The sequence below is a fragment of the Ursus americanus genome, chromosome 4 (genome assembly GCF_024610735.1).
Source record: "Ursus americanus isolate L20-20 chromosome 4, mUrsAme1.1.p, whole genome shotgun sequence".
Lineage (NCBI taxonomy): Eukaryota > Metazoa > Chordata > Mammalia > Carnivora > Ursidae > Ursus > Ursus americanus.
In genome coordinates, this window is record NC_142130.1 from 37,672,540 (window position 1) to 37,699,953 (window position 27,414).

The following is a 27,414-nucleotide window of genomic DNA, read 5'->3' on the forward strand; positions in this document are numbered from 1 at the left end:
TATGTATCTTTGGAGGACTTAAAGAATATGTATATATTTGGATTTGGTGTGTGTAGATGTAGTATGCAATCTCTACAGCTCCAAGTATTTCTGTGACTCTGCAAGCAATGAAAAGGATGTACATGAATGAACTCTGTAAATATGTCCTTGAAATTATTTTCCATAAAACTAAATGTATTAAATTGAAAGTTCCATCATTTTGAGAGATAGCCCTTGTTTTTTAAGCATTAAAATGCCTTATCTTAGCAGCTATTCTGAAACTGGGTTATGATCACCTGTAGTACTTTCTTCCTTTCCTTCTACATCAGTAGTACACTTGAAAAGTGTTTCTGTGTAAGGGCACAGCTGTCCAGGAAAGAAGTATTATTTGATGTTGTTATATTTGATCCTCTATATTCTGATTTTGGATCAATGCTTCCAAATGATGATCTTGTTTACCAAGGCAAAGATGTAACTGTTGTGCAGATACAACTTCAAAGCACATATTACTTAATTGCAATTAATAAATGATCAGAATAAAACTGGGTAATACAAGAGTTTGAAAAAAGGAGAATCAATCACCCAATTGGTTGTATAGCTAGAGAGAGTCCAGAGATAAGAAACACTAAGGGTGGGAGGGTGTTAGTCAAGTTCTGCTATAAAACACTCCTCCATCCTCACAAATTTTTGTGAAGTCTGTACTAATCCCCCCCAAATGGAATAAAGATAATTCCTTGACTGCATGTAGTAGGTACTTAATGAATGTTTGAGTGACACATGCCACTTTTAAATAAACCCAGTGTTGATTCATGCAACCAATATTTATTAGACATTTCTAATGTTCTTTATAGTTGCTGTTAGTGTTGGGGTTTTTTTGAGAGAGAGAGAGAAAGAGAGACAGAGATAACGAGAGAGCACAAGCCAGGAGGAGAGGCAGAAGCAGGCTCTGCACTGAGCAGGGAGCCCGATGCGGGGCTCAACCCCAGGACTCCGGGATCATGACCTGAGCCTAACCGACTGAGACACCCAGGCGCCCCTAGTGTTGTTTTAATTAGTAAAGTAAACCTACATTTTGAATAGAACTATGAAGATTAAACACTTGAATAAAACACAGGGTTGTATTAAGGTAAAGCTTAACAACAAAGCTAATTGCACTTTGATGTTTATTACTGTGCCATGAGTAATTAGCTATAAATGATAATTAGTATTACACTCATATAATTAAAACAAGTATTTCTGTGATGAGCTAGAGGAGGAAGAGAGATGAGCAGATATGAGACAGAAAACTTGGAGATCCTTTTGACCTCCTGGATCCACAAGTCAGGTTATCAGATGTCTCATTTTTCTGGCACTGGTTCTTCAGTGTTCTGGGACCCCCTGACTGATACTGTCTGCATCTAGACATTGGAAACCTGGACAGACCTTTGGCACGCCCTCTTTTCCTTCGGTGTTTGGATCTCAAAGGTGGGACATAACTGAATCAGACCTTAGGAAGCAGGTGGAATCAGGAAATTCCAACAGGGATCATTATTTTCTATATTCACCAATTCCTTGCCTATTCCAAGGCTGGAATATATTGGGAAATAGGTTGCTTTGTATGTTTAAACGTGAGTCTCCCATTAATCCCACCACACATTCCCAATACCAATTTTCTACCTAATTTATAAGAAATTCTGCCAAGTGAAGTTATTTTAGCAAACATTATCCCCTGAGGGCAAAGGACAAGTTGGGAGTTGAGCAAAGATGAATAGAGATTATCAAAACATTAAAATGATTTAGTTTGAAGATTACTGTTTTATTACTTAGTTGGGTTATCTTGAGGGATTGGTAGATTTGTGGGGATATATAGAGGAGTGGTGGCTTATTGGCTGGACCAGAAGAAGGGGGAACTGCTTAAATGAGAGTTAAAATAGGATGTTTGAGGCTGCCAGAGAGCACCATGCAAACTCAGGCAAATTGGATGTCTTGGGGTAAAACGGCAAGAGTATCTGCACATGAGGAAAGCAGATGAAATAGCAAAGAGGTTCCAGAAAGCAAGTGAAAAAAAGGACAATAATAGAGAAAACAAAAAAATAGGGGAAAAGGGGTGCCTGGGTGGCGCAGTCAGTTAAGCGTCTGACTCTTGGTTTCAGCTCAGGTCATGATCTCAGAGTCCTGGGATCCAGCCCCGAGTCGGGCTCCACACTTAGCATGGAGTCTGCTTGAGATTATCTCTCTCTCTCTCTCTCTCTCTCTCTTAAATAAGTAAATAAAATCTTAAAAAAAAATAGGAAAGGGATCAGAGAGATTTTATTTTATATGTTACAGAATAGGACGTAATGAAAATGGAATTGAGATTAAGTTGGGGATAAGCAATAAAAGCAAGTGTTCTAGAATCCCAGTTCATCAATGGGTTATACTTCCTTCATTTGAAAGCAGATTACTTATTTATAAAACTTGTTATATGGAATTAAAAATTTTTTTTAATCATTGTAAGTCATTATCATTATTTAGGGGGTTCCATGATCTTTGTAGCAATGAATTTTAAACCAATTTTCCTGTTACAGAATAGTGATACACATAAATATGGTCAGCTACCTGCTTATCTGCCTTTCTATGTCCTGGGCAGTTTCTTTTAGCCTCCCTTATCCTTAGCTACATCTAAAATGGCCACAGTAGGGGCGCCTGAGAGGCGCAGTGGGCTAATCATCCAACTCTTGATTTCGGCTCAACGTGATCTCAGGGTCATGAGATAGAGCTCCGCATCAGGCTCTGCACTCAGTGTAGAGTCTGCTCCAGATTCTCTTTTCCTCTCCCTCTGCTCCTTCCACTCATGCTCATGCTCATGCTCATTCTCTCTCTCTCTAAAATAAATAAATAAATCCTTAAAAATTAATTAATTAAATAGCCACAGTATTTCAACAACTTGAGGTAATGATGATTCTTCCAATATTATTCTCAAATTACTATAAATCCCTGAGTTGGGATTTTTTGGTTTAGACTTATTATAATTATTACATATTATTATAATTTACAATAGCAAGGATAAATTTACATAAGATAGAAACTCTTGTTTTACATGTGGGATATGAACCAGATCACAAAGTGAAACTCATAGACTGTTCTAATTTGCAATGCCTCTGTACGTTCTGTTTTTTTTTAAACTGAACTGTAAACTTTTTATGTGGCTATCCCTGTTTCCTATTGTGTGTTCTTTTGAGTGAAAATGACTATAAAAGGCCTTTATAGAACAATGGACTTGAGGAAATTTGGTTTTAAATTAAGTGGATTATTCTGGTAAATAGAAGTGGAGTTGTTCATACTTATCAAGGGAGTTGATGTCAGAATTATTCTTTAATATTTCATAAAAAACCTAGAAGAGTAAATTTTCTAGGTAAGCAAGTTGTACTCTTCTAGGTGTTAAAATGCTAAACCAATGGAAATACACTACAGGGAGAACTTGAGAAAATTCTTGAGTGACTGAAAGGAGGCAGATAAGTCTCTTAGTTCAGGTAGCTAAAGAACCAATGACAAAAATGTTGACTGTATTCAAGATATTAGGATCTAAATTATTAATTATTTATGAGAATTAATTGTCATTTTTCCCTGAGGTGATTTTGTCCACTGTTTGACCATACTACAGGGAAGAATGTGGAATGGTATAGGAACAAACAATCAAAAATTAATATCTTAAAGTTCTGTGTGTGGTTTGGACAGATATACTTCCAGGAAGACCAGAACACTAGTAGTATATGATTTATAACCAAGGCAATAAAGATATGCAGTATTGCATATGAAAGGAGGTAAGTCAGACAGACCTAAAGTCTAGTTCTCAGTCTTTAAACTAGTTGTAGACCTTGGCCAAGGTACTATCTCTGAGTTTCCTCACTTAAAAAAAAAAAAAAAAATTGGAGTAAAGAATATTCAAGGACACTTTCAGCTCCCAAATGCTGATTATTATAAAAATGAATTTACTTCAGAAAGATGAAGGAAGGAAGGAAGAGAGGGAGGGAAGGAAGCGGGAGGGAGCTAAAAACCACGATAGGGTGAGAATGTAAAATCATGGTATAAGTGGATACAGAAAACACAGACTCACTTTCTCAGGATGCAGAATATTAGCAGTATTATTTTTAGATGCCACAAAAGGTTATTAGCCAGCTAGATAAAATAATTCATATGCTACATTTATTATACTTCATCAAAAATGGAGTTGGTTAGGTTTGTAGGTTATTAAGACCTATTCTTTTTAATCACCAGAACTTTTAAAATACTAGCATTTTGCTAGATAACTTTCAAAGTCTATCACTTCTATAAATGTAGTATACTAAACGCATTCAGACATTTTTGGGTGACTGGTATAAATTGTGATACTCCCTCTTGGGCAGTTCCAAGGCAAAGTAGTCATGGATTTGTGTAGATATTATGTAGTCCTCACATTAAACATCGTTAATATCACCAAGAAACAGTAGTGAGCCTTGTAATTATTTGTTTACTATTTGTCTGATCTTCTAATTAATTTAGTTATTTGTTTAATTTTAGGATTTAGTTAGAAACTTAGGGATTTTCTGGGCACTTTGAAATTGTTAGGAGAGGAGAGGAGCCATTGTGATAGGGTTGTTTATCTTTAAAAAAAATCCAAATAAGCAACATTAGAATTTAGTAATGTGTGAAATCAAGTTGCACATCCCAGCATTTGAATTATTACTCAAAAAAAGTACACAAATAAAATGGACATGCCATTCTGAAAATCATCTAAACCTTTCTGTAGAGAAATACCACTTTGTATAGACAACCACCGGCAATTTTCATACATAGATAGGAAGCCTGATACACACAGGAAGACTTCAGACTAACTGTAGAAGAAAAAGTAAGTCTGCCTCTTTTAGTGACTCCTTTCAGGAGATCTGCAGGTTCGGTTTCACAGCTAATGAAGAATGTAACTTTCTACCTGATGACTGGCATTTTATTATATCACTGTAAGAGAAGGTCTGGTAAACAAAGGGATTGATTTCTTCCCTCTGGTTAACACATTGATCGCTTCTCCCAAATGTATTATCTTTATTATCAGCTTTCCCAATATCCACAGTTTGAACAAACATATATACCCTACATACCCACTGACCCACTGCTCCCCCCCCCCCCACAAAAAAAAACCCAGGAAGGTTTCTTATCTACCTCTTATCCTTAAAATTGGGACTCATATATTTGGAAGAATAGAAACTTTAAGGAGTACTCAAGGTTTTGTCAACTAGATTTATGTTTTATTTTAATATTTTAAAAGATTGTTTTATCAGGCAGTCCAGTATGGTTAAATTTATTCAGTTTATCTTTTCATGGGAATGTTTCCTCTTTCATTTGCAATTCTAAACAACAGTGCAGCAAAATTCAATTAAATGAATTTGGTCTGCCTTTTGGCTGATAGATATCTATCTTGGTTTTATTGATAACTTTTTAAATTCATTTGGCTTTTCTTTAAACTGTCCATTAAAATGTTTGGTTATGGAGCACATAATGATTGATACACTATCAAAAGATTCTTGATATTCCCCGATAAACTATTGTGTGGTTTTTTTTTTTTTAAGAGACTTTTTTTTTTTAAAAGATTTTATTTATTTGACAGAGAGAGAGACAGCCAGTGAAAGAGGGAACACAAGCAGGGGGAGTGGGAAAGGAAGAAGCAGGCTCCCAGCCAAGGAGCCTGATGTGGGGCTCGATCCCAGAACACCGGGAGCCGAAGGCAGACGCTTAACGACTGAGCCACCCAGCCGCCCCTACTGTGTGGTTTTTGATGTCATCTGTTTCATGTCATCTGCAGTTGGTTAAAGAAACCTTCACCATTGTTAACTTTTCTAAAACCTTGTGAACCTGTTGCCATGTTATTTTGAGCCACGTCTCTGAGATAGCATGGTCTGTCTTGTTCTTCCTACCTCTTCTCCAAAGCTAGCCCCACTTCAGTATTATGGACCTCATTGTTCCTTAATTATCTCCCTACTCTCAAGCCTAGCACACATATTTATTCAATAAGTATTAGCTTGCTTTTTATTTTCAGTCTCTTCTACACTCCTTATTCTTTGTCTTCAAGAATACATGCATTCTCCCTGATCCTGAAAGGCTCTTTTGCTCTGCTGTTCCTGTCCTCTAAGATACCATCCTTTTTTACATTCTTTGCCCACCCTGTAGTTTGTATCCACACTCACTGACTCAGTTTCTTTACTGAGTACTCACTGTCATGGATAGGGAGACTGGGAGTAATTGTCATGAGCAAAAAATCATTTCAACCATTTTGTGCCAGCCCCATAGGAATGCCCGTGATCTGTCCCCACAAAAGGGACAGACTTTAGTGTAGAGAACAGGACTATAGCAAGAGTTTAAGGAGCCTTCCTCTTCCACATAGGCGAAAGTTATGACAACAACCTTTCTGAAGTAGAGGAAAGGTAATAGATGGAAAGCAGTGGACCTCAAGAAATTCCTATAATTAGGGAAGAGAAGGACAGTGAGTTTATAGAGGTTGGGGGCGGGGGTTAGCATTCCTTAACTTTTAGAATGTTAAATTCAAACAAATTTGCAAAAGCCCTCCCCTCCACCCAAAGGCTACTCATTGACTCTAGGTTAAGAATCTAGTCCTTTTAGTTATTTTGTGGACTTTACTCTCCTCTTTGTCTTTGAAAATGGCAAAACCTCCAGGATCTCATAGGTTCTCCTTTTCTTGCCTCTTATTTTCTTCACTTTTCTCCTTCTTTCCTCTCACTAGTTACCTCTCTCTCCCTATCCAAGACCAAAATGGCTGTCTCCTCTCTAAGGAAAAAGAAGCTGCTTTTTTTTCAAGCCCTGCCCGTGTGTGTGTGTGTGTGTGTGTGTGTGTCACATAAAACCACCATGCCCCCACAACTGGGCATACAGATACATAGAAAGATAAGTGATCTGATAAAAGAGAGTAAATGAATGGGAGAAAGTGGGTAGCATGGACCACAAGTGAAGGGACGATATTCAGTTTATTTTAAAGATTATCTTAAAAGTGGCTGTGTCAAAATGTCTTATCTTAAAATCTCTGATCATCTTTTCCTTTTTTAGATTTTCTTTTAGATGTTGGGCACTTACTTGGTCATAGAGATTTTTTAATTTAAAAAGTGCTCCTATCCTGAATAGGTTAAATGCCTTTCTTGCTAGCTTATTTGTGCAGTTGTCCTTCCATTTTCAATTTCTGTTGATCAGACAAAGACAGTTATCTTTTTCTGTCCTGGGACCTAACTCACTGTTTCATGCTCAGTATTGATAGATAGATGGGAGCATGGATGGATGGATGGATGGATGGATGGATGGATGGATGGATGGATGGATGTTTAAAGAAGGCTTTCTATTTTAGCAGATTTTAATTGTTACTGGGTTGGTAAATCTTCCTTTTAGGTTAATGAAGAGTAACTGCCACATTCATTAATTTTTATTCTAGAACCATGGAGTCATCAGCCATGGTAATTGGGATTCTCTTGCTTTCCTAGGTATAAGATTATGGGTTGAAATTGGACTAATTTGAATAAAACAACCTAGGATCTTCCTATTCCTCAGTGAGAACCAATACAGCTACTAAAGCTGATTTTGAGAAAACATTATCTCTTCAAACCTGATAAGTAGGGCCGTGATTTTCCAACTGTCTTCCACCTGTTAATTTGAGGAGCTTCCCTACATCTTCTCACTTAAGGGGAAAAAATAATGAATAGTCTTCTCTCAGTTTTAGGCTTTTGGTCCCATTCATTTTTCACAAATCTTGGCATGAGCTTGTTGGTTTTTGGTTTTTTGGTGTTTTTTTTTTTTTTTAAACCAGAATCTGGTATCATTTAGCACAAAATTTAGGTGCCAGTTCAAATAAGTCAACGGGGCTTTGCAACAAAAAACATTTTTATTTTTTTAAATTTGTTTTTAAAGATTTTATTTATTTGAGAGAGAGGGGGAGGAGCAGACCCCACACTGAGTGTGGAGCCCAGCGCAGGGCTCAGTCACACAACCCTGAGATCATGACCTGAGCTGAAATCAAGAGTCGGACACCCAACCGACTGAGCTACCCAGGCACCCCCAGAAGACATTTAAACTACAGTATTAAAACACTCTTTCACTTGCTAGGGGCTGGTGGGAGAGATGAATGGGGAGTGACTGCTGAAAGGTTTCCCTTTGAGTAATGACAGTGCTTTGAAACTAGACAGAGGTGATGGATGGTTGTACAACATTGTGAATGTATGAAATGCCACTGAACTGGGCACTTTAAAATGGTTAATTTGATGTTATGCAAATTTACTTTAAGATTGTACTATTTCTTATTTTTTTTATTCCATGCTATGTCTGTGAATTGTCAAAATGTATGTTTTAGCACAGGGAATAAAGTCTTCCTGTAGCTAGTATGGTTGTATAATTATCCCTTCGAATTATAGCACTTATTTGAGTGAAAATGAAGTTACTGGGTAAATGCTCGAATAACAAGAATTAACCAGGGTTATCCTGAGAAGACCAGGAGAACGGTCACATTACCTAAAGCTAACACCAGATTCTTACATGTAAAAGCTTACCACACTCCTTGCTATCTGTCTACATCATTAGATCCAATATCATCTTAAATTATTTCTTAAGGCTTATATATAGAACTTGATTCTCTGAAGAAAGCCACTCTGTATAGTATTGACAGAAACTTCTGCGTGCAGGTAAAAAGCCTATTTCAAACTAACAAAGTAACAATCTTACTGAGTTAAAAAGCAAAATAGAATGGAATAAGAGCATTCTTATTTTTAATAAAGCAATGAAACTTTAACTGTTGGGTAGGTTGGTCCATGCATGCGGTGGTGCATACATACATATACACACACAGACATTAGCCCTGTTCTCTTTTCTATAACACCATCACTCTCAATTCCTGTAGTCAAACATTGTCAGAGTAGTGTGGGAAAACCTAGTATATTTAAGTTAATGAAAGATGGAAATATATCTTAGTAATATGCTTATTCTCAAACTTTTGGCCAGTACGTTCCCCAAACTACCTTTAGTTCTCAGACATATTCTAAGTTTAGCAGGTAATGCCTTAGTTATATGTAAACATTTCTGTGGACTTTCTGTGTAAGTTGATTACTAGCTCATTGATTTAGTTTTAGGTGTAGGTTTATTGTGTCTTTTTTTCTTTTAAGCCAGTGTTTAAATGCACTTTTATGTTTATTGTTACCAATAAAAGTAGTTTCACCTACAAAGTTAAGAATGACCTCTAATGTGTGTCTTACCTTTTCTTTAGAACTGTCAAGTAATCCACCTCTAGCTACCATCCTTATTCCTCCTCATGCTCGGATTCAAGCAGCTGCTTCAACCCCTACAAATGCCACAGCAGCCTCAGGTGAGAACATAAGTCTCTTCTCTAAAAACATTTTATTTTTTTAGAAAGATGCGACTACATCTATTTTATTTCATGCGTTGCATATGAACATTTAATACCCTCCAAGCTTCAAAAACATAGTACAGCCAAATGAATAAATGTGAATAAAATGTTGCTTTGTTTCCAAAAAGCACAAATGGACTCCATAAATACTTTATATATAAATTGTAAATATCTTATTATAATGTTAAATTCTGTCATCTTAGTTATCTTTAAAGTCATAATTTCTTGATAAATACACATCAGATGAGATGCCCATAGCAGAAAGCAATCTGTACAAATGCAAAATTATTGAAGATAATTTACTTTTGTTTCATCATTCTGAGTATAAATTATATTTGTATATTGGGGAGGCAAACTTTCAAGAAGTATAAAATATAGATTGGTGTAATTTAATCATTTGAAAGGACTAAAACTGTAACGCAAATACATTTAAGATTTATACCAGAATGTGACTAGATGTTGTCTATCTTAAAAAAAAAAAAAAATGCCTTTATAGTCTCCCAGGTTAGAGCTCTGGTATACTGCTGGTCTCTTAGCCAGCTAATGGGGCCTGATTTAGTGAGAATTACAGATATTCTGAAAATAATCCAACCTTTGAATGAATTTAAAAGTTCTTCAAAGAATGGCTGGATGCCGTTTAAAATCAAGTTAGAAATATATAACAGCATAATTGGGCTCAGAATTTGGTACCCTTTTTTATCCCCCTCTAAAAAGCAGATGTCAGGAGCTGGCTCCGTTTTCATTAAATCATCTATTACATCGAAGTGAGTTGGATTAGACTCATTTTTGCCTAAGGGTATTGATGCTGCAGAAGATAAAATCTTTCACTATTAGTTCTTGGAATTCCTCGGTAAGGTCATAATCCATCTTCTGTTGCCTGATGCACAGTTGTTTGTTCCCGTGCAGAGATTTTTTAGAGCGTTGCTAATAAAGATGAGAAACATTTCTAGTCTATGTCCTGCCTTTGTTCCAGAAAAAGTCTGGAAAGAAAGGTTTCTTTTCTAGTTCTAGTTCCATCAGCACATGCTACTTTGAGAAAGTCATTTGAACTTTATTAGTTTTAGTAATGTCTTACTAGTTTTCTCGATCTGTAAAATGAGTGGCATTGCTCTCCTAGAATAATGTAAAACTCAAATATGTGCTGAATTGTGCTTTAAATTTTTTAAATAATAAGATTTTTAAAACTATGGCCAATTCATTTAGAAGGAAGATAGAATTGCTTATGTGAGCTATTAATAAACCTAAATAAATCCCTAACCCAAGTTAGATTTTAGATTACGTTTATTGTTCAAACCATGAAATAGTCCCTAGCCCTGAACTAATGCAGTTACTTATTGAGCTTAGTTTCCAGGACTTTTATTAAAATTGCTTTAGGGGCGCCTGGGTGGCATAGCAGTTAAGCGTCTGCCTTCGGCTCAGGGCGTGATCCTGGCGTTGCGTGATCCTGGCGTTACGGGATCGAGCCCCACATCAGGCTCTTCCGCTATGAGCCTGCTTCTCCCTCTACCACTCCCCCTGCTTGTGTTCCCTCTCTCGCTGGCTGTCTCTCTCTGTCGAATAAGTAAATAAAATCTTTAATTAATAAATAAATAAATAAATAAATAAATAAATAAAATTGCTTTAGACTATGAATAAAAATGAAGTTAGAGATATAATAGCACCAGTTATGATTGGTAAGTTTTGGGTAATTTTAAATGATTTCCTTAGTATGAGATACTAAACAAGTTAAAGTAAGGTTTTTGGGCAAATTGCCTAGTATGACCTGATTTTTATGTTGCTTCAATACAAGTTACAGCAGATCCCCAAAAATATTTCATTGCTATGTATATATTCTTAAAGCCATTTAAATCAGATTTCAACATGAATATTCAAAATGACATTGGACTCTGATCCTAAGAGTTTACTTCACAGTTGAAATACATTAGAGTTTGAGAAATTTAGTAGAGGAATAGCAGGCTGAGGCTAAGGTCAGAAATTAAAACTAGTTGAGAAAAATGCCTGCCTTGGGTATCTTGATAAATAGTTACCAAAGAGGATATCAGTTACTGCTTTGAGCTTCCTAATGGCTAAAGTAAATAAAGGAATATTAACTGTTAAAATTTCCCATTGTTCATTAGATAAGCATTCTGATGGCTTAGGAGAAGCAGAATGTTTCTGGGCCTGCTGTTTGAGAAGTACTTCTCCCTTAGGGCCTCAGATTTGGTACCGTAAGAGATAGTTTAAATGAAGTTCCCTTTACCAGTCCAGCAATAAATGTAATAATGAGCCTCATGTGGATACTTTTTTAAGTGCTCCTCTGTGTGAGCCAATGGCAAAACACCACAGTATAGTCAGGGGAAAAGTTTTCTTTAGGGCCAAAGTAGTGAGAACCAAGTATGTTACCAAACATATCTCAGGAAATGCTGATCTAGATGTAGGAATTGACTGTGCGACATTAATGGCTGTCTGTATTTAAATATGTACATATGTATGCATATATATATGTTTTAAATAACAATCTGGCAGTGTGGGTTATATTCTTTAATAAGACCTTAAAATATACATGTTCTTGTTGTCCCTCTTAGCTTCAGTTTCCTTATCCATAAAACAGGAATAGTAAATACCCACTGCATAGACTTGTGAAAAGTAAGATGTAAAGTGTACAAAGTACTTAGCTCTTGTGTTACGTTCAGAGTTCAGATAGTGACTGCAGGTGAATTGATTAAGACCTGTTAGAAGGCATTACTATATACAATAAGAACTATAAGAGTTCATACTTTTTAGCTCACTAATCCCACTTTAGAGATCTTAACTTCAGGATACTTCTGATAACAAAAAGCCACCATGTACAGAGATGGAAATAGAAATAATTATATATTAACGAAAAGGAGAGCCAATCTGATCTGAATGGTCAACAGGAAGAAGTTGTTTTGATACATTATGGAATCTCCATCTTTATATAATCATAAAAAAATCGATTATGTAGTTTATAGACATTTGTAGAAATATATACCTGATCTTATGTACCATGTTGGGAACTGCCAAAATGAATATTTGCATGTGGGTAGGGACAAGATAAAAACGGTTGTATTAAATTAGTGGGTGTGGATGTTGATTTTTTTTTTTCTCATAACCTTTCATATTCTTTCTAAATTGTTTTTAAAAAGTACCTCAGTATCAGGAGGCATTATGGTTGATCATGGCTCTGATGAGAAATTCTTGAAAATTACATATACTATTCTCAGTCCATAAAGTATAATTTTACATATGTATAATATATAATTTTAGTATATAACCTTAGTATATATAATATGTAATATTAACACATATACATTTAATATATATAAAAATTCTGATTTTCTCCACACCCCCAACAGATCCTCTCATGTACTCCATTTGAGAAACCATTCATCTAAGCAATTTAAAGTAGTAAATCTTGAGAAACTGTAGTTTTACTGATCAAATATGAACCACTTTAGAGATTATGTGGTCCAGTGCCATGTGAGTTAAGTGTGAGATGTGGTAGGGAATTTCAAGTAGAGCAGTTTTCTCTGTTTTATCTGTTTTGTATATCAGTCTTCTGGGTAAGGTTTCTTTCAGTGCAATGGTTCCACTATTAAATTTAAAAAACACTGATTGCAGCTCATGTTTCTTACTCTCTGCTGAGAAGTAGCCATCTATCCCATGCTTACGTATATTCAGTATCTGGAAGCTCATTACTGCAAAAATAAACACATTCCATCTTTGTATCATTCTGTTAGAAAGTTTCTCTTTTTTTCACCCTGAAATTTGTCCCCCTATAACTTTCTTCCATTCAGTGATCCTATGCTGGGGTTACACACTCAAGTCCTTCCAATTTTAATGATAGCTAACTGCCTTCCATATTAATGAGGGTTTCAAATTCTAATCCTGAATATGTTCTAAGTGTCAGGGTGGGTTTTCTATACAGTTATATATCATCTGCACATTTCATAAACATAACAATTTTTTGCCTCTATTTAAGCAACTAATAAAACATCAACAGTACAAGGCAGGGCCTACTTAGAGATGTTTTTGCCTTTTCCCAAGTTACTGATAAAATAAGTTAAATGGTACTAGGCAGGGCTTACTGGAGATTATTCTTCTGGTGATTTCTGAGTGATTGTTTACCCCTCTTGTTCACTGAGCTACAGCAAAACCTTACAATATTTCATTTGTATAATAATGTTTTGAAAAACTTTGTAAAATGCTTTGTTGTTGTCAAGAAAACTTTCAAGAAAGTTTTTCCATCCAAAAGGTAACTCTGTCAAAAATGGAAATTAAAAAATTTTTTAAGACTTAGGGAAATTTCTGATGTCTGCTATTTGTCCACTGTGAGTTTCTGTAATCCATTTTAGAATTTGTTTCTTGGAGTTTGGATCCTGGGTTTAAAGACATTTAAAATGTGTAGATTGCCCTCACCTTCCTTGGGCTGCATTTTGTTTATTAGGATTTTTGTTATATCCTTTCCAGGTTGAAAACCCTTCTAACAGAAAAGGGAATCATGATAGGAGTTGGACAAGGTCTGTCTTCTCTTTTTACCTGGTCAGGGGGTTTAACTTTTTTTGACCTTGCTTTGACAACCTTATGCTGTTATTTAAACCAAATCTGGCCTGTTCTTACAGGTTCCCATTGTTTTCTATTCTTCCTTAAATGTGTGCCCCTCTTCTTAAAGTTATCTGTATTTAAAATGATAAGCTCATCAAAGAAAACCCTTTTGTTGGTTTCTTTGGTTCTTCTCCCTTTACTTTGCATTGAGATTATTTACAATTGCTTGGTCAGAGTTTTGTTTTTTTCTAATTTTCTATTTCTTGTCAGTTTTGAGCTCCTTTTGAAGACTATAGCCACAAAATCATACGTATTGTTCCCTGAACTTTTTGAAATGCGTTATACTGAAGTCATGGCTCAGATTTAGCCAGGGCCTGTGGTTCCCTTTACTTACTGTACTACAGTTACTTTACCCCAGAATTCCTGTCACCTACATCACCAGCCAGTCCTTTCTAGTTGGGTAGAATTAAACCCAGAATAATTTCTCCCATTGTTTATTTGTTTCCACTAGTTTTGAGAGTTGAAATGTTAGACAAATTAAGTCCATGGATCAAATACTTTCTAAAATCACAGTTACCATCCTTTCATCCCTTCCCCAAGTACTATTATCCTTTGACTCTTTACCACTCTACAGTGTTCTCTGGGAAGGCTGTATCCGTATCTTGTCTGGTTTTAGAATCTTCATGGTATTGCCCTCAAGTGTTCCTTTTCCTAACCCTTTCCTTTCTGTTGTCTCTTTATCTTAACCCAAATAGATATGGAATTTCTAAAAATACATAGCTTTTAAAAATGGGGATGTTTTTCCATTAAAAACATATAGTTATTTTGGAAAATTAAAGTCTCCCATATTCTCAATTCTAAAAATAATGAAAGGTAACATCATTTTATATTTTAGTCTGTATATGAATGGGCAGAGAGACACGCCTTTTGTTTGTTTGTTTGTTTGTTTTAATGGGCCCTGCTGTTCAGGGGATGGGGTATATAACTATGCATCCTAAGCCTGTACTATAATTTATTTAACTTAATTTCTTATTCTTAGACATTTGTATTGTATCTCAGTCTTCAGAAGTGTAATTGCCTTCCAGAAAGCTTGTCCCAGTTTATACTGCCACTGGCAGTGCACATATTTTTCCATTTCTCCATTACCTTAACATTAGCCAGCCCAGAGTGGGGGTGGAGAAGGTGCTGCATGCATGTGTGCACATATATTTTTAGGTGTTACCAACTTGGTAGCCAAAGAATGTGGGTGTCTTTTTTAGGTACAGTGCTATACCCATTTCCTCTTTTTGGCTCTGTGTTTGAAATACAGACTTCCATCCACATATGCCAATTTGATAGACTGACACCAATGAGGATGTATCTATCCTGAGTTAAGGTTTCAAGTTTGCTTGGCAACTTATGTGTGTAGATACCTAAAGTTAAGCCAGCTCAGTCATTATTTTCCTCAGAGCAGCGTTAAGTATCACTTCGAGGAAATGTTTCTTTTTATTCAAAACATGTTTTCTCCTATTGAGTCAAAATTTTTGCCTGAATTTCTCCCCCTCCAAAAGTAATGTAAAATCATCTTGATTAAGTCGATAAGTGTTCTAACAAACATTCTTCTAGATGTTCTTCAAATGTTCCATAGTTCCTTGCTTAAAGTCACCTGCTTACAATCATATGGCTTTTCTTATTCTTTTTTCCTAAATTAGATCTTTTAACTTAAAAGGTGAAAATGTTTCCTGTGTCCTCATAGCCTTTAGTTACCTACCCTGAACAACCAACCCTCAGAATTAAAATATGCTCTACCCCGGAGCCCAAAGCACCTAAGATCTCTCCGCTGCTGGCAGATAAGAGATAAAGTCTTATTGACAAGCCCTCCAACTTTGTTAGTTTTTTGGTTGGCTTACTGGCATCTGAGTTTTATTTCTATTTTTGAAATGACTGAAGCTACTTTGGTGTCTTGTGTCACACCTTTTCCTCAGAAAAACAAGAGAAGAGAGTAATGATGCTTTGCTAAGGAGGGGCCACCCTTCCTCTCCCTCATTATTATACACCCCAAATTGTCAAAGTCATAGTAGATACTATAAAGAGAAGAATGAAAATTGAGTCCTTCTCCTTATAGGTGATAATTTTACTTCATTAATGTAGATTATGATTTCAATTAAAATGTAAATTTAGGATGTACAATTGTTTCTCTGTGAAAATGGTCGTTTGTTCCTGTGTCAGTTAATAACACTAATACCAGAAACATAGTTTTTTAATAAAGACATTTCTACTTGGAACAACTTGAATAGGAACTTCCTGAGTATAAATAACATATCCCAAGCTGCCAAAATTTTATTTTTTAGAGGAGTTGACCTGTCATGAGACATTTGTAACTATTACAGAATGAGATAGTAGAAATAGAAACATAAAATGAGCTCGGAGAGCTTAAAGGAAATAAGGAAATAAAAGTATACTTAAAGTTAACCAAATATAAAGTCCTTGTAAAATACAAAAAGGATTTGATATCTGAAATATGCTCTTTTACTAATCTGCCAGTAATAAAAGTATTAAAAATTTAAGGATTTTGTAGCTTTTGAGAACTTGAAACATGTTTAGGATAAATAGGGAACGGAGTTTTTATTTTTGTTTAATTTCAGTTAAATTTAACTAACCATATGTAGTTAGCAGCCACCCTATTAAGACAGTACAGATAGAACATTTCCATCATTGCTGCTGGGCCAAACAGTGAACACTCCTATCACTCAGAAGGCTTTATCTTTTAGATAGATCCATAGTTGCAGAATACTGATTCATGGTGGCAGAACGTTTGGAACCCCAGCCTCCTATTTTTACCCACTGTGCTTTCCTCCCAGCCTGTTTTTCTTACTTGCTACTCTCTTTTTATTTAAACACTTTGGCAACAGATTATAAATGTAGGACCTTCCATTCACTCTCCTTCCCTCCCCATTGGCACATTTGATTAAACACATTTTGAGGCATAATGGACAGGACTTGCTGATGCATTAAATGTAGGAGGGTAGAGAAAGGAAAGAATCAGGTGACAACTTTTGGTTTATGACCTGAGCAAGTAGGTGGGGCATTTTCCTCAGTACTGAGACAGCTGCTCAGCAAATCCATGACTCACTTATCTAGCAACTCTTACAGATATCTGAGAATCTAGGAGGTGGAGAAGAAACTATGGGTCCAATCCTAGAAAAATGTATGTATATCATATATGGAATTTTACACATCAAAATTTTCTCTAGGACAAAAATTGCAGCCTCATGGATTCTGTTGGGAACCTGATACCTTAGGGGGCTTCACCCTTGGCTCCACTATGGGGTTGCCCTACTTGTCATTTTTATCTCTGAATTCACACAGAATAAAATTGGTTTCAGTAACTATATGTACAAATTCCCTTTGCCATATCCAGCACAAAAGCTGTAGAACCATAGACTCTTCTTAGAATTAGGGAAAAAACGTGATCATCTGATGCAATTTTCCTTATCTTTTGTTTATTTTATTAGGAGCATACCTACATATCTTGTAGAGGGAGTTGTTCAGGGATGGTCTCATGGGCTTGTGGGCATAAATTCTACCTGGCATTTAATTTATTTGGCCTATATGTATGTGTTACTTAAATGTTGCTACAGATCAAAATACCCCAAAATTTAACAGCTTAAAACAAGAATAAACATTTATTATCTCACATAATTTATGTGGGTCAGGAATTCAGAAGCAGCCTAGCTGGATGGTTCTAGGTCACGGTCTTTTATGAGGTTGTAGTCAAATATCAGCTAAGGCTACAGACCTGGGAAGGCTTACCTGTGGCTGGAAGATCTACTTCCAGAATGACTCATTTATGTGCTTAGTGAATCAGTCCTGGCTGCAAGAGGCCTCAGTCCCTTACCATTTTTGTACCTCTCCCTAGGGCCACTTAGGTGTCTCACATGGTGGCAGCTGGTTGTCCCTGGACCAACTGATCCAAGAAAGAGGACAAGGTAGAAGCCGCAGTATCTTTTATGTCGTAACCTGAAAGTCATACCCCATTGTCTCTGCAAATATCCTATTGGTTTCATAGGTCAGCCCTATTACTAGGGGAAGGAACTACATTAGGGCATGGACACCCAAGAGACATGACTCATTGGGGCCATCTTGGAAAGGGGCTAGCTACCACAGTGTATAAGAATGATCTTATACCTTTGTCCCTCAAAGCTGATTATTCTGTCTATTCCTCCTCAAGTCCATCTTTGGGTGGTTGGTTGCTTGGTTCTGAAGTAGCATCAGAAGGATGGTAATGGGCATTGGTTTCTAGGAAGCTTGGAAGTCAGTGAAATATCACCTCTGTAGTGGTTTCCAAAACACTTATTATCTCTGCATACCCCATACAGACTGTTTGAGAAGTAGGAAATAAAATAACTGTACTTTTAATTCTTATCATAAATTCACAGATCTGTTTTATGTAGTAACCCTTTTGGACAATAAAAATCGGCTTCTAGAAATCATAGTGGATTATGTAGGCGTTAGGTCTGAATGAAAGTCCCCTTAATTTCTTTTCTTCCTTTGCTAGGAAATCTTCTCTGCTGTCACTTGTAGTACCCATAAAGGCCATCATTCTCTTCCTCTAATACTTCTGTGGTCAGTTCTCCCATTTGTTAGCTCTACAACCATGGTCACATTGCTTGATTTCTTTGTGCCTCTATTTTCCCATTTGCAAGATGGGGGCAATAATTGTACTTATCGTTTGGGGTTGCTCTATGGGTATGCAGTGTACATAGTATGATGTCTGGCGCATTGGTAAGCATTCAGATGTTAACAGTTGCTGCCACTGACATTATGGTGGTGATGATGGTTATTGCAGTCACACTAAACTATACAATTTATGTGTTTTTAGATGTCTCTTTTGCCTTTCCACTTATTGAACAATTACTATAACCCAGGTACTGTGCTAAGCCCTTCCTAGGCCTTATTTCATAGGCAGGTGGTGTAGGTGGTACCGTCTCCATTTTACAGATGAGGAAATTGAGGCATAGAGAGGTTAAATAACTTGTTCCGTGTCACATAGCTATTAAGGAGTACAGCTGGGTCTCATACTCAGTGTTTGTGGAGTTGGATCAGATTGAAGAAAGAAACATCATTGTGAATTTCAGGATAGCATCTCAAGACTAAAAATGAGATTATACAGTCTTTGGTTATTCATTGTTGAATTGGATGCTTTATAATCAAAAGATGTTAGCTGTCCTTTAAACCACAATGCCAAGTAGCATCACTTTTACCAGTATGAATGTAAAGGGAAGGGAATGCAGGATCTAGGAGCAAAATGAATTGTGCTGCTTTTAAGGAGTTACGGTTTAAATATTTGAGAATAGAAATTACAGTAAACATCCAAATCCAGTGACAGTTTTTAATTAATGAACATTTTTATTATAAAAAGCCCATATTAATTCAACTATGTAAGGTAAGTTTACAGAATTGGCAGTAGGAGCAAAGTAAGTATGTACCAAGAAGAACTTACGAAATGTAGTTTTATTCAGTCAGTAACCCGGGTGTTCTGTGGGAGCTACTCTTGAATTTGTAGAACTTTACATTTTCTCTGTTGTGTGTTTCTCCTCCCTGTACTTTGCCTCTGAAAAACAGATCTCTCTGTTGTTTTTCTCACAAAGGACATAGATAATTTGATTTTAAATGTAATTTGTTGCAGTAGGCAAAAGTTTTTTTGTTTTTGTTTGATGAATGAATGCAGTGCTGTGACTTTAGCTTTCAAGGATATTTGTAATCAAAATATTTAGCAGTTAAAATTTTACTTAACCGGGGATATGGAGATAATTCAGAGAAAAAAATATGAAGTCATTAAATTACAAACCTGAGGAAAATAAGTGTCTTTTCAGATTTTATTTCAGAAGTTGAATTTGGTTCTTCAAATTCATGCACACAGTAGGATTTTGCTGAAGAGTAAATTAACATAATGAACTGGATGGCTATATAAATGAACCTTAGTGGGTATCCTCCAGTGTAGCTGATGCCTGCCATGCCTGTCATGGTCAAGCAGGTAAATTCCTCAGGATTGGTAAATCTCTTAAGTCTGGAAGACCAGAACATGAAAGTTTTACCTGTCCTCTTCATATACGAAGAATGAGAGAGAAGTGCTGCTGAATGATGATCGGCATAGGTTCTGAGTGCCGTCCAACGCGGGGGAAACGCCACGATGAGTTCGCATTTGGGAGGGTCGTTATCATTCTGAAGTAGCTCTGCGGCCTTTCAGGCTTTTTCTAGACTTGTTTTTGAAGCACCCTGTGCCTGGATTATGAAAATGATTGTTTTTCTTGAGAAAGGCTTACAGGAACATGTGACCTGGACAGAAATTGATGTTCTCATTGATGACAGAATTTGGATGATCATTGAAGAATAAAATTCCCGCTAAGAAGGGCATATCTAAGAAAGACCAGGAGTCATGAATGAAGTATTAGACATAGTTATGTAGTGATTATTGGAAAAGGCATACACCTGCCCTTGGAGAAAGGTTCTGTGTCATATACCTTGCCACCTGTCCCATGGGCCATACCGAGGAGTTAATATGACTCCATGCATGGACCCTGATGCTGTAATGTTTGCACTTATTTTTGTGAAAACAGGATTAGAAGCAGCTATAAGTGTTTTTGAAGGAAATTAAATGAATTAAACATAACCAGTCAAATCGAGAGATATAAACATTTCTTCCCCAAGGGCTGAGTTAAGTGTATATAAGGGCAGATTATTTTGAGGGCAGGAAAATCAGGAATTTAGAAAAGAAGTTTTTATAGAGTGGCCATTGGAATGATAAAACGAATAGCTAATTCTTAAGTAAAGAGTTCCTGTGTATCTTTGGGGTCTTTTGTTTCTTGCTCTAATTAAAAAATTCAAACAAAAAAGATCCAAGGACAAATGTTGCATTCAGTCATGACAGTTGTTTACTCATCAGAGGATATAGGAGAACTTCAGTCTCTAGGGAGACAAAACTTCTGAACTTGTTTTTTTAGTGTCACCAGCTTTGATGGTCAAGAGCAGTATGACTTCTAGGAAGATGGCTCTTCGAAGTTACCCATCTCAGTCAAGCCACTTCTTTTCTTGCTCAGGGCTCAGTGTGAGGTGTTTGGGGGAAAATACACCCAGCAGTGTGAATTAGCAGTCACATGCATGATGACACAGGGACGCGGCTGGACTAGCCAACTGAAACAGCGGCCTGTTGCCTACCTGAGATGCAGTGCTGATCCAGGTGCAGCCGAATGCCCACTTAAATATGACTAGATGCTGTGGAATAGTAATGGACCTTTAAAGGGGGGGTAGGGAGTTGAAGTTAATTATAAAGTTATACATACTTCCAAAAGGTTAGGCAAAGTAAGCTCAGTGCCAAGATACTTAACTACAAGATGCTTTGTTGAATAAGTGAATCAGTCCTGCACTGGCTGTTTCTTTTTTTGCTCATTGTCTTCCATTTCTACGGATAATGAAGAAGAACTGTACTTAGAAAGTAAGCAGCTGAGGTTGATTTACGCATAGTGCTTCTGCCTCTCAGTGCTGACCCATGTAACGTTCAGTGCCTCCACGCATTTCACCCACTTAAGCAGGTGGCATACATACTGTAACCTGGTTCAGAATGATTAGCAAGTTTTCCCAGCTGTGCACTGTTCACTTATTTTCAAGTGATCCAGGCTCGCAGCTGGGTATTCGTGCCCGCACTGCTAATCCTAGCTGTAGCAGGAATTTTTTTTTTTTTAAGATTTTATTTATTTATTCGACAGAGGTAGAGACAGCCAGCGAGAGAGGGAACACAAGCAGGGGGAGTGGGAAAGGAAGAAGCAGGCTCATAGCAGAGGAGCCTGATGTGGGGCTCGATCCCATAACACCGGGATCACGCCCTGAGCCGAAGGCAGACGCTTAACCGCTGTGCCACCCAGGCGCCCCTGTAGCAGGAATTTTGACAGAGTGGTCTCTGGCCCCAACTTATTCAAAGACACTTATCTTCCCTGCACCAGGTCCAGGCCAAGGCATGGACTCAGCTTTAAGCAGAAAGAAATTCAGATTTCATAGTATTGGCCATATTTAAAACAACCTTTTCAGATACAGCTTGGAAGACCACACAGCTCACAGTCTGCAGTTGAGGCAGTGTACTTTTCTCTTTGGGGGGATAAAGCATTGCTCATGCTCTCTCTTGGGACTTTTGATTTGCAGATGCTAATGCCGGAGACCGTGGACAGACCAACAATGCCGCTTCTGCATCAGCTTCCAACTCCACCTGAACAGTCCCGAGCAGCCAGCTGCACAGGAAAAACCACCAGTTACTTGAGTGTCACTCAGCAACACTGGTCACGTTTGGAAAGAAAATTAAAAAGAAAAAAACCTGCTCATTTTAGTGTTCAATTTTTTTATTATTATTGTTGTTCTTATTTAACCTTGTAAAATATCTATAAATACAAACCAATTTCATTGTATTCTCACTTTGAGGGAGATCCAGGGGTGGGAGGGGTTGTGGGGAGGGGAAAGCGGAGCACTAGAACACACAATCTCTTTCCCACGACAATCTTTTTTTATCAAAAGTCTGCTGTTGTATACTTTGAAAACAGGACTCCTGCCTCATGCCCCTTCCACAAAAGAAGACTTTGTTCTGTGCTGAAGTTTTTTTGAACTTTGTTTTCTTTTAAAGTCAAGTGTAAGACTTTGGTATAGTGCACAGCTTGAAATTGGTTGGGAGCTTAGCAGGTGTAACTCAATGGGGACTTCAGTGTCACTTGTAAAATTAATCCATATCCTCGGGTATTTGAAGACTTGCCTTTGGCATGTTGGTGGCAGGTGTGGCAGACAAAAAAAGAAATGTGTATCATTTGTATGTAACCCAGGGAGGTCAATAAAGTTTGAAGATTCTTAATTGACTCGATAAGGTTTTGTTTTGCTCTTAATCAGTGCTAGTGGTGAAGAAACTTAAATTGGAGGCTATCAAAGGAAGAGCATGCGTGCTCTGAGGGTGGATCTTTGTGTGCCTGACCAAAGCTTCCCTGCAAATCTTAGTACAGTTTTAAACTAGTGACCAGAAGACTGAAAAGGATGTTGAGCCAGTCACTCTGGCTGCGGAGGTCAAAGCTGATGAACCTGGAGGAAGGGGACAGGCCAAGAGGAGATCTCACCACTGTGAATGAATTTGTCCACATTTGTTTCTAAAGTTGCTTCCCTTGGAAAGATACACTTGAGAGGACATTATAGTTAAATAATGTGAACTGTAACAGTCTACTGGTTTATTTTTCATATTTTTAATTACAAATTGAGCTTGTAGAAATTGCCACATTCTGCACATAGTTCTAATTTTAAATCCAAATCTAGAATCTGTATTTAATTTTAGCTTTTTTTTTTAACCTCATGCTTTTAAAATTTTATTTATTGATGTATGTCAGATAGACCATTGTGATTTTAGGTGGTAGAAATATTAAGAACTACACATCAGAATGGTATAAACAGTCACGTGTACCTGCTGACTTTATAGGAAAGCTGATTATATAAATGTGTGTATGTATATATGTTATATATACATAGATTCAATACTGCCTTTTATTTTTGTTTTTGTCCACAGTATCAAAATCAACTGGTTGAAGCATGAGAAGAATGTTTCCTCCCACACCCAGTTAAGAGTTTTTGTTTCTGTTTTCTTTGTGTATCAGTGAATGGTGTAAGACTCAGTTTCTGTTTTTGAAGAAAAAGCAATATTCCTTGGAAAGCAAAGAGGATTGAAGGATTATGTTTGCAGTGAGGAAATAGATTTTCACAACTAGTTTGTTTTATACTTTTAAGGTTGACATCTTTGTGGGCCTTATATACTCTAAAATGAACCTTAGTCACCTTGGTGCTTATGGGCCATTACTTGACCTATGAATCTTTAAGGCACAATCAGTTGTACTTTACATATAAAGATCACTTGAGTGATGGCCGCCTTTCCCTTCTACCCACTCTTTCCCTACACACCTTCCAAGGTTAGTTGATAACTGTAGGGCTGTAGAGCTGAGCCCTTGATCGTGTGTAACCTCCCTTCACCTTCATCATTGCCACCTTAGGTCGTGTTAGGGGTCTTGCCCTCCAGGTAATTTGGAAGTGGAGTCTCTTGGCAGCCCTCAGCGCAGGTCCCAGTACCCTGTCCTGCTTCTTTACCAAGTGTGTGTGACTCTCCAAGAGAGTCCTACTGCCTGCTGACGTGAACCAGTACCCAGAAGGGCAACTGTGAGCCATCTTAGTTTTCACTCACTGTTCAGCTAAGCTCTTAGGCCACAAAAGGGGTTTCTCAGACCCCTGGTTATATCAGAGTTCATGAGAAAGGAAATAACGCTCAAACCAAATCGAACAAATTGACTTTTACATTTCACGATGCGCTTCTGAGAGCTAATTAAGCTTTGAAAGAAGTCTGAATCAAAGTATTTGGCCGGGTAATTCCTAAAGGGAATGGCTTTGGTAGACCATTTTCAGACAGGATTTATAAAGCTGAACAGCAGGTCTATGACAGAGAAATGGACCTCCTTTCACACCAAACTGCCCAGCCAAACATTTGGACACAGACACTACTCTGGACTTGGTATATTTGCTAGAGTCTGTAAAAATCTTCTTGTTTTAGGAAACACTCCCCCTCCTTTGCCCCCATAAATGGGGTAAGAGAAGAAGAGAGAAAAGTCCGTTGCTTTTCTCTCACTTCTGTGTGTGTGTGTGAGGGCTGAGGTGCGTGATTTTTCTTTCTCAAGGATCATGGCGGTATCACAGAACTCTTTTATACAAGTGAGATCCAGGTCTCTGAATATCTTTTTGTAAATAATGATAATAATAATAATAATAATAAAAAGCTCCTCACCAAATTCAAGCTTGTACATTATATTTTCTTTCAATGTTTTTAAATTTAAGTTTTATTGTTTTGTATGTAAATATGTGGACCCAGGAACTGTTAATTAATGAGCAAAAAGTTACTGTTCAGGGCAGTGATTCTGTTTAATAATCAGACAAAATGTAGACGAGCTTTTTAAAGCCATATAGTTTTAACTCTGTACAGTAGGTACCGGCCTGTATTATTGTAACAATAACTCTAGCAATGTATAGTGTATCTATATAGTTTGGAGTGCCTTCGCTTCCATGTGTTTGTTTTTTGTTTTTGTTTTTCATTTTTCAAATTTTAATTGGTTTTTAAATCCATGTCTCCCTGTCCTACCCCTTTCCCTTTGAAATAATAACTCACTCCTAACAGTGTCTTTGCCCCTTCCACAGTTAATTTCAGTGATACCATGCTCAGGAGTGGAAAGAGGAAACCGTGTTCATGAACTGACTTCATTTAAGCCCTGCCTTTATTTTGGTTCTGAGCAGCTGTTTCCTCCTCAGTCAGTAGCAGTGACCGGTTTCATTTCATACTTAGTCCATCCAGGGACTTTGTGTCATGCCAGGGAGCCCTAGAGCTGGAAGAGACCGAATCGATGCGAGTTTGCTCATCTCTTCCCCAAATCCCAACCATGGGTCTTAACAAACAGCAGATTCAGGAGTCTTCCATGCTCCCCCTTTATCTACTTCCTTCCCAAATGAAAGACAGAGAGAGACAGTGGGTTTTTATAAATCCAAGTTTCTTAATAGTACCAGGTTTTGCTCCATTGATCTAAAATGCTGTCATGTGATTACTAGCAGTTACTGCGCCCAGTGCTACCCAGCGGAGAGAGGACTGTTGTGTTAACGAGGGAACTCAGCCCATCCCCTCCCTCCTGCCACCTCTACCCCTGTTCAGTGAAATGTCATTTTCATTTCCTTCTTAAAAAATAAGTTTAATTCTTACTGTGTGCCCATCATGAAGGCCTTTTTTGAAAGAAAAAAAATCAAAATCATTTGTTTTGCCTCCAAGTACTCCATATAAGATGTCTTGAGTAGAAGAAAACACAAACTTTACCAAACCAAAGGTTGCTATTTTTGAAACATCGTGTGTTCATTCCAGCAAGGCAGAAGACTGCACCTTCTTTCCAGTGACATGTCGTGTCCGTTCTTTAAGTCCTCTTACTTTTTAAACACATATTTTTGGTTTGTGTTTTAACAAAGCCTGCCAACCAGTCATCTTGTCTGCACCAATGCAAAGGTTTCTGAGAGGACTATTGTATTCTCTATCCCTGTGGATATAAAGACACTGGCATTTCATTTCTTTTTCCCTTTCCTTTTTAAGGGATTTAACTTTGGAATCTTCCAAAGGAAGCTTGGCCAATGCCAGATCCCCAGGAGTTTGGGGGTTTTTCCTTTGTTTTAAACCAAAATTATATCTGATTTCTGTTGTTCTCATGTTAGTGATCATCTAATCACAGAGCCGAACACTTTCTCCCCTATATAGAAAATTAAACTAAGCATGCTTTACAATAAAATATGTCTTTTCTGGTAGAAACCTGAGCCACTAAAAATAAGACAACTAGAAGCAGAGTAGAGTCCCAGACTAAGGTCTATGTTTGAGAGGCTTGAAAGTAATCCCTGGGGTTTGGATTATTTTCACAAGGGTTATGACGTTGTATTCAAGTTTGTTGCTCCGTTTTGCACCTCTGCAATAAAAGCAAAATGACAACCAGTACATAAGGGGTTAGCTTGACAAAGCAGACTTCCTTATGTTCATTTTTAAGTTTTTTTTTTTCTGATTATATCTGTCTACAGGCAGATACAGATAGATGTATGAAAATGTGCTTGCCTGTAAAATTTGCATTTATAAATGTGTTGCCGATGGATCACTTGGGCCTGTACACATACCAATTAGCGTGACCACTTCCATCTTAAAAACAAATCTAAACAAAATTTATTATATATATATATATATATATAAAGGACTGTGGGTTGTATACAAACTATTGCAAACACTTGTGCAAATCTGTCTTGATATAAAGGAAAAGCAAAATCTGTATAACATTATTACTACTTGAATGCCTCTGTGACTGATTTTTTTTTTCATTTTAAATATAAACTTTTTTGTGAAAAGTATGCTCAATGTTTTTTTTTCCCTTTCCCCATTCCCTTGTAAATACATTTCGTTCTATGTGACTTGGTTTGGAAATAGTTAACTGGTACTGTAATTTGCATTAAATAAAAAGTAGGTTAGCCTGGAAATGAAATTAAAATTCACAAGTGTGTGGTCTTTATTTCAGTACCCAACCCTCTTTTCTTTACCCTACCTATTTTGCTACTGCAATATGTAGTCACATCACCATTTCCATTCCTCCAATTAGAGAAACATGGATCTTTGTTATAAAATCAAGACATGAACACTAGTTCCCGTTCTTTAAATGATCTTACTCCATTGTATAGCCCCAAGAGGTGCAGCTTCCATCTTGGAAACCTTTGGATTTGATGTAGAGGAAGCTTTGCAGACACTGCTTTGAAAAGAAAGAAAATGTCCTTGAAAGGGACGAATTTTTAAAACGTGTATAAGCTGCTGTCTTTGATTACTGTGTTCATGGTTTGGTGTAGCTGTATTTTCTTTTAACTTTCATCCCATTAGTAATGGTCTTTGGGAGTATCTGTAAAATATA

General features: G+C 37.1%; 1 protein-coding gene across 2 annotated transcripts in view; it reads left to right on the top strand.

Moving 5' to 3' along the window:
* The window catches only part of GSK3B (glycogen synthase kinase 3 beta), a 201,072-nt gene extending 174,547 nt beyond the window's left edge, over positions 1-26,525 (top strand). For both annotated transcript variants that reach the window (XM_045785098.2, XM_045785101.2), the window contains 2 exons: positions 9,224-9,322; positions 22,085-26,525. In XM_045785098.2, coding sequence (XP_045641054.1) covers positions 9,224-9,322; positions 22,085-22,152 — 167 coding nt within the window. In that variant the 3' untranslated portion in view covers positions 22,153-26,525. The remainder of the gene's footprint in view (positions 1-9,223; positions 9,323-22,084) is intronic.
* Positions 26,526-27,414: the final 889 nt, after the last annotated feature.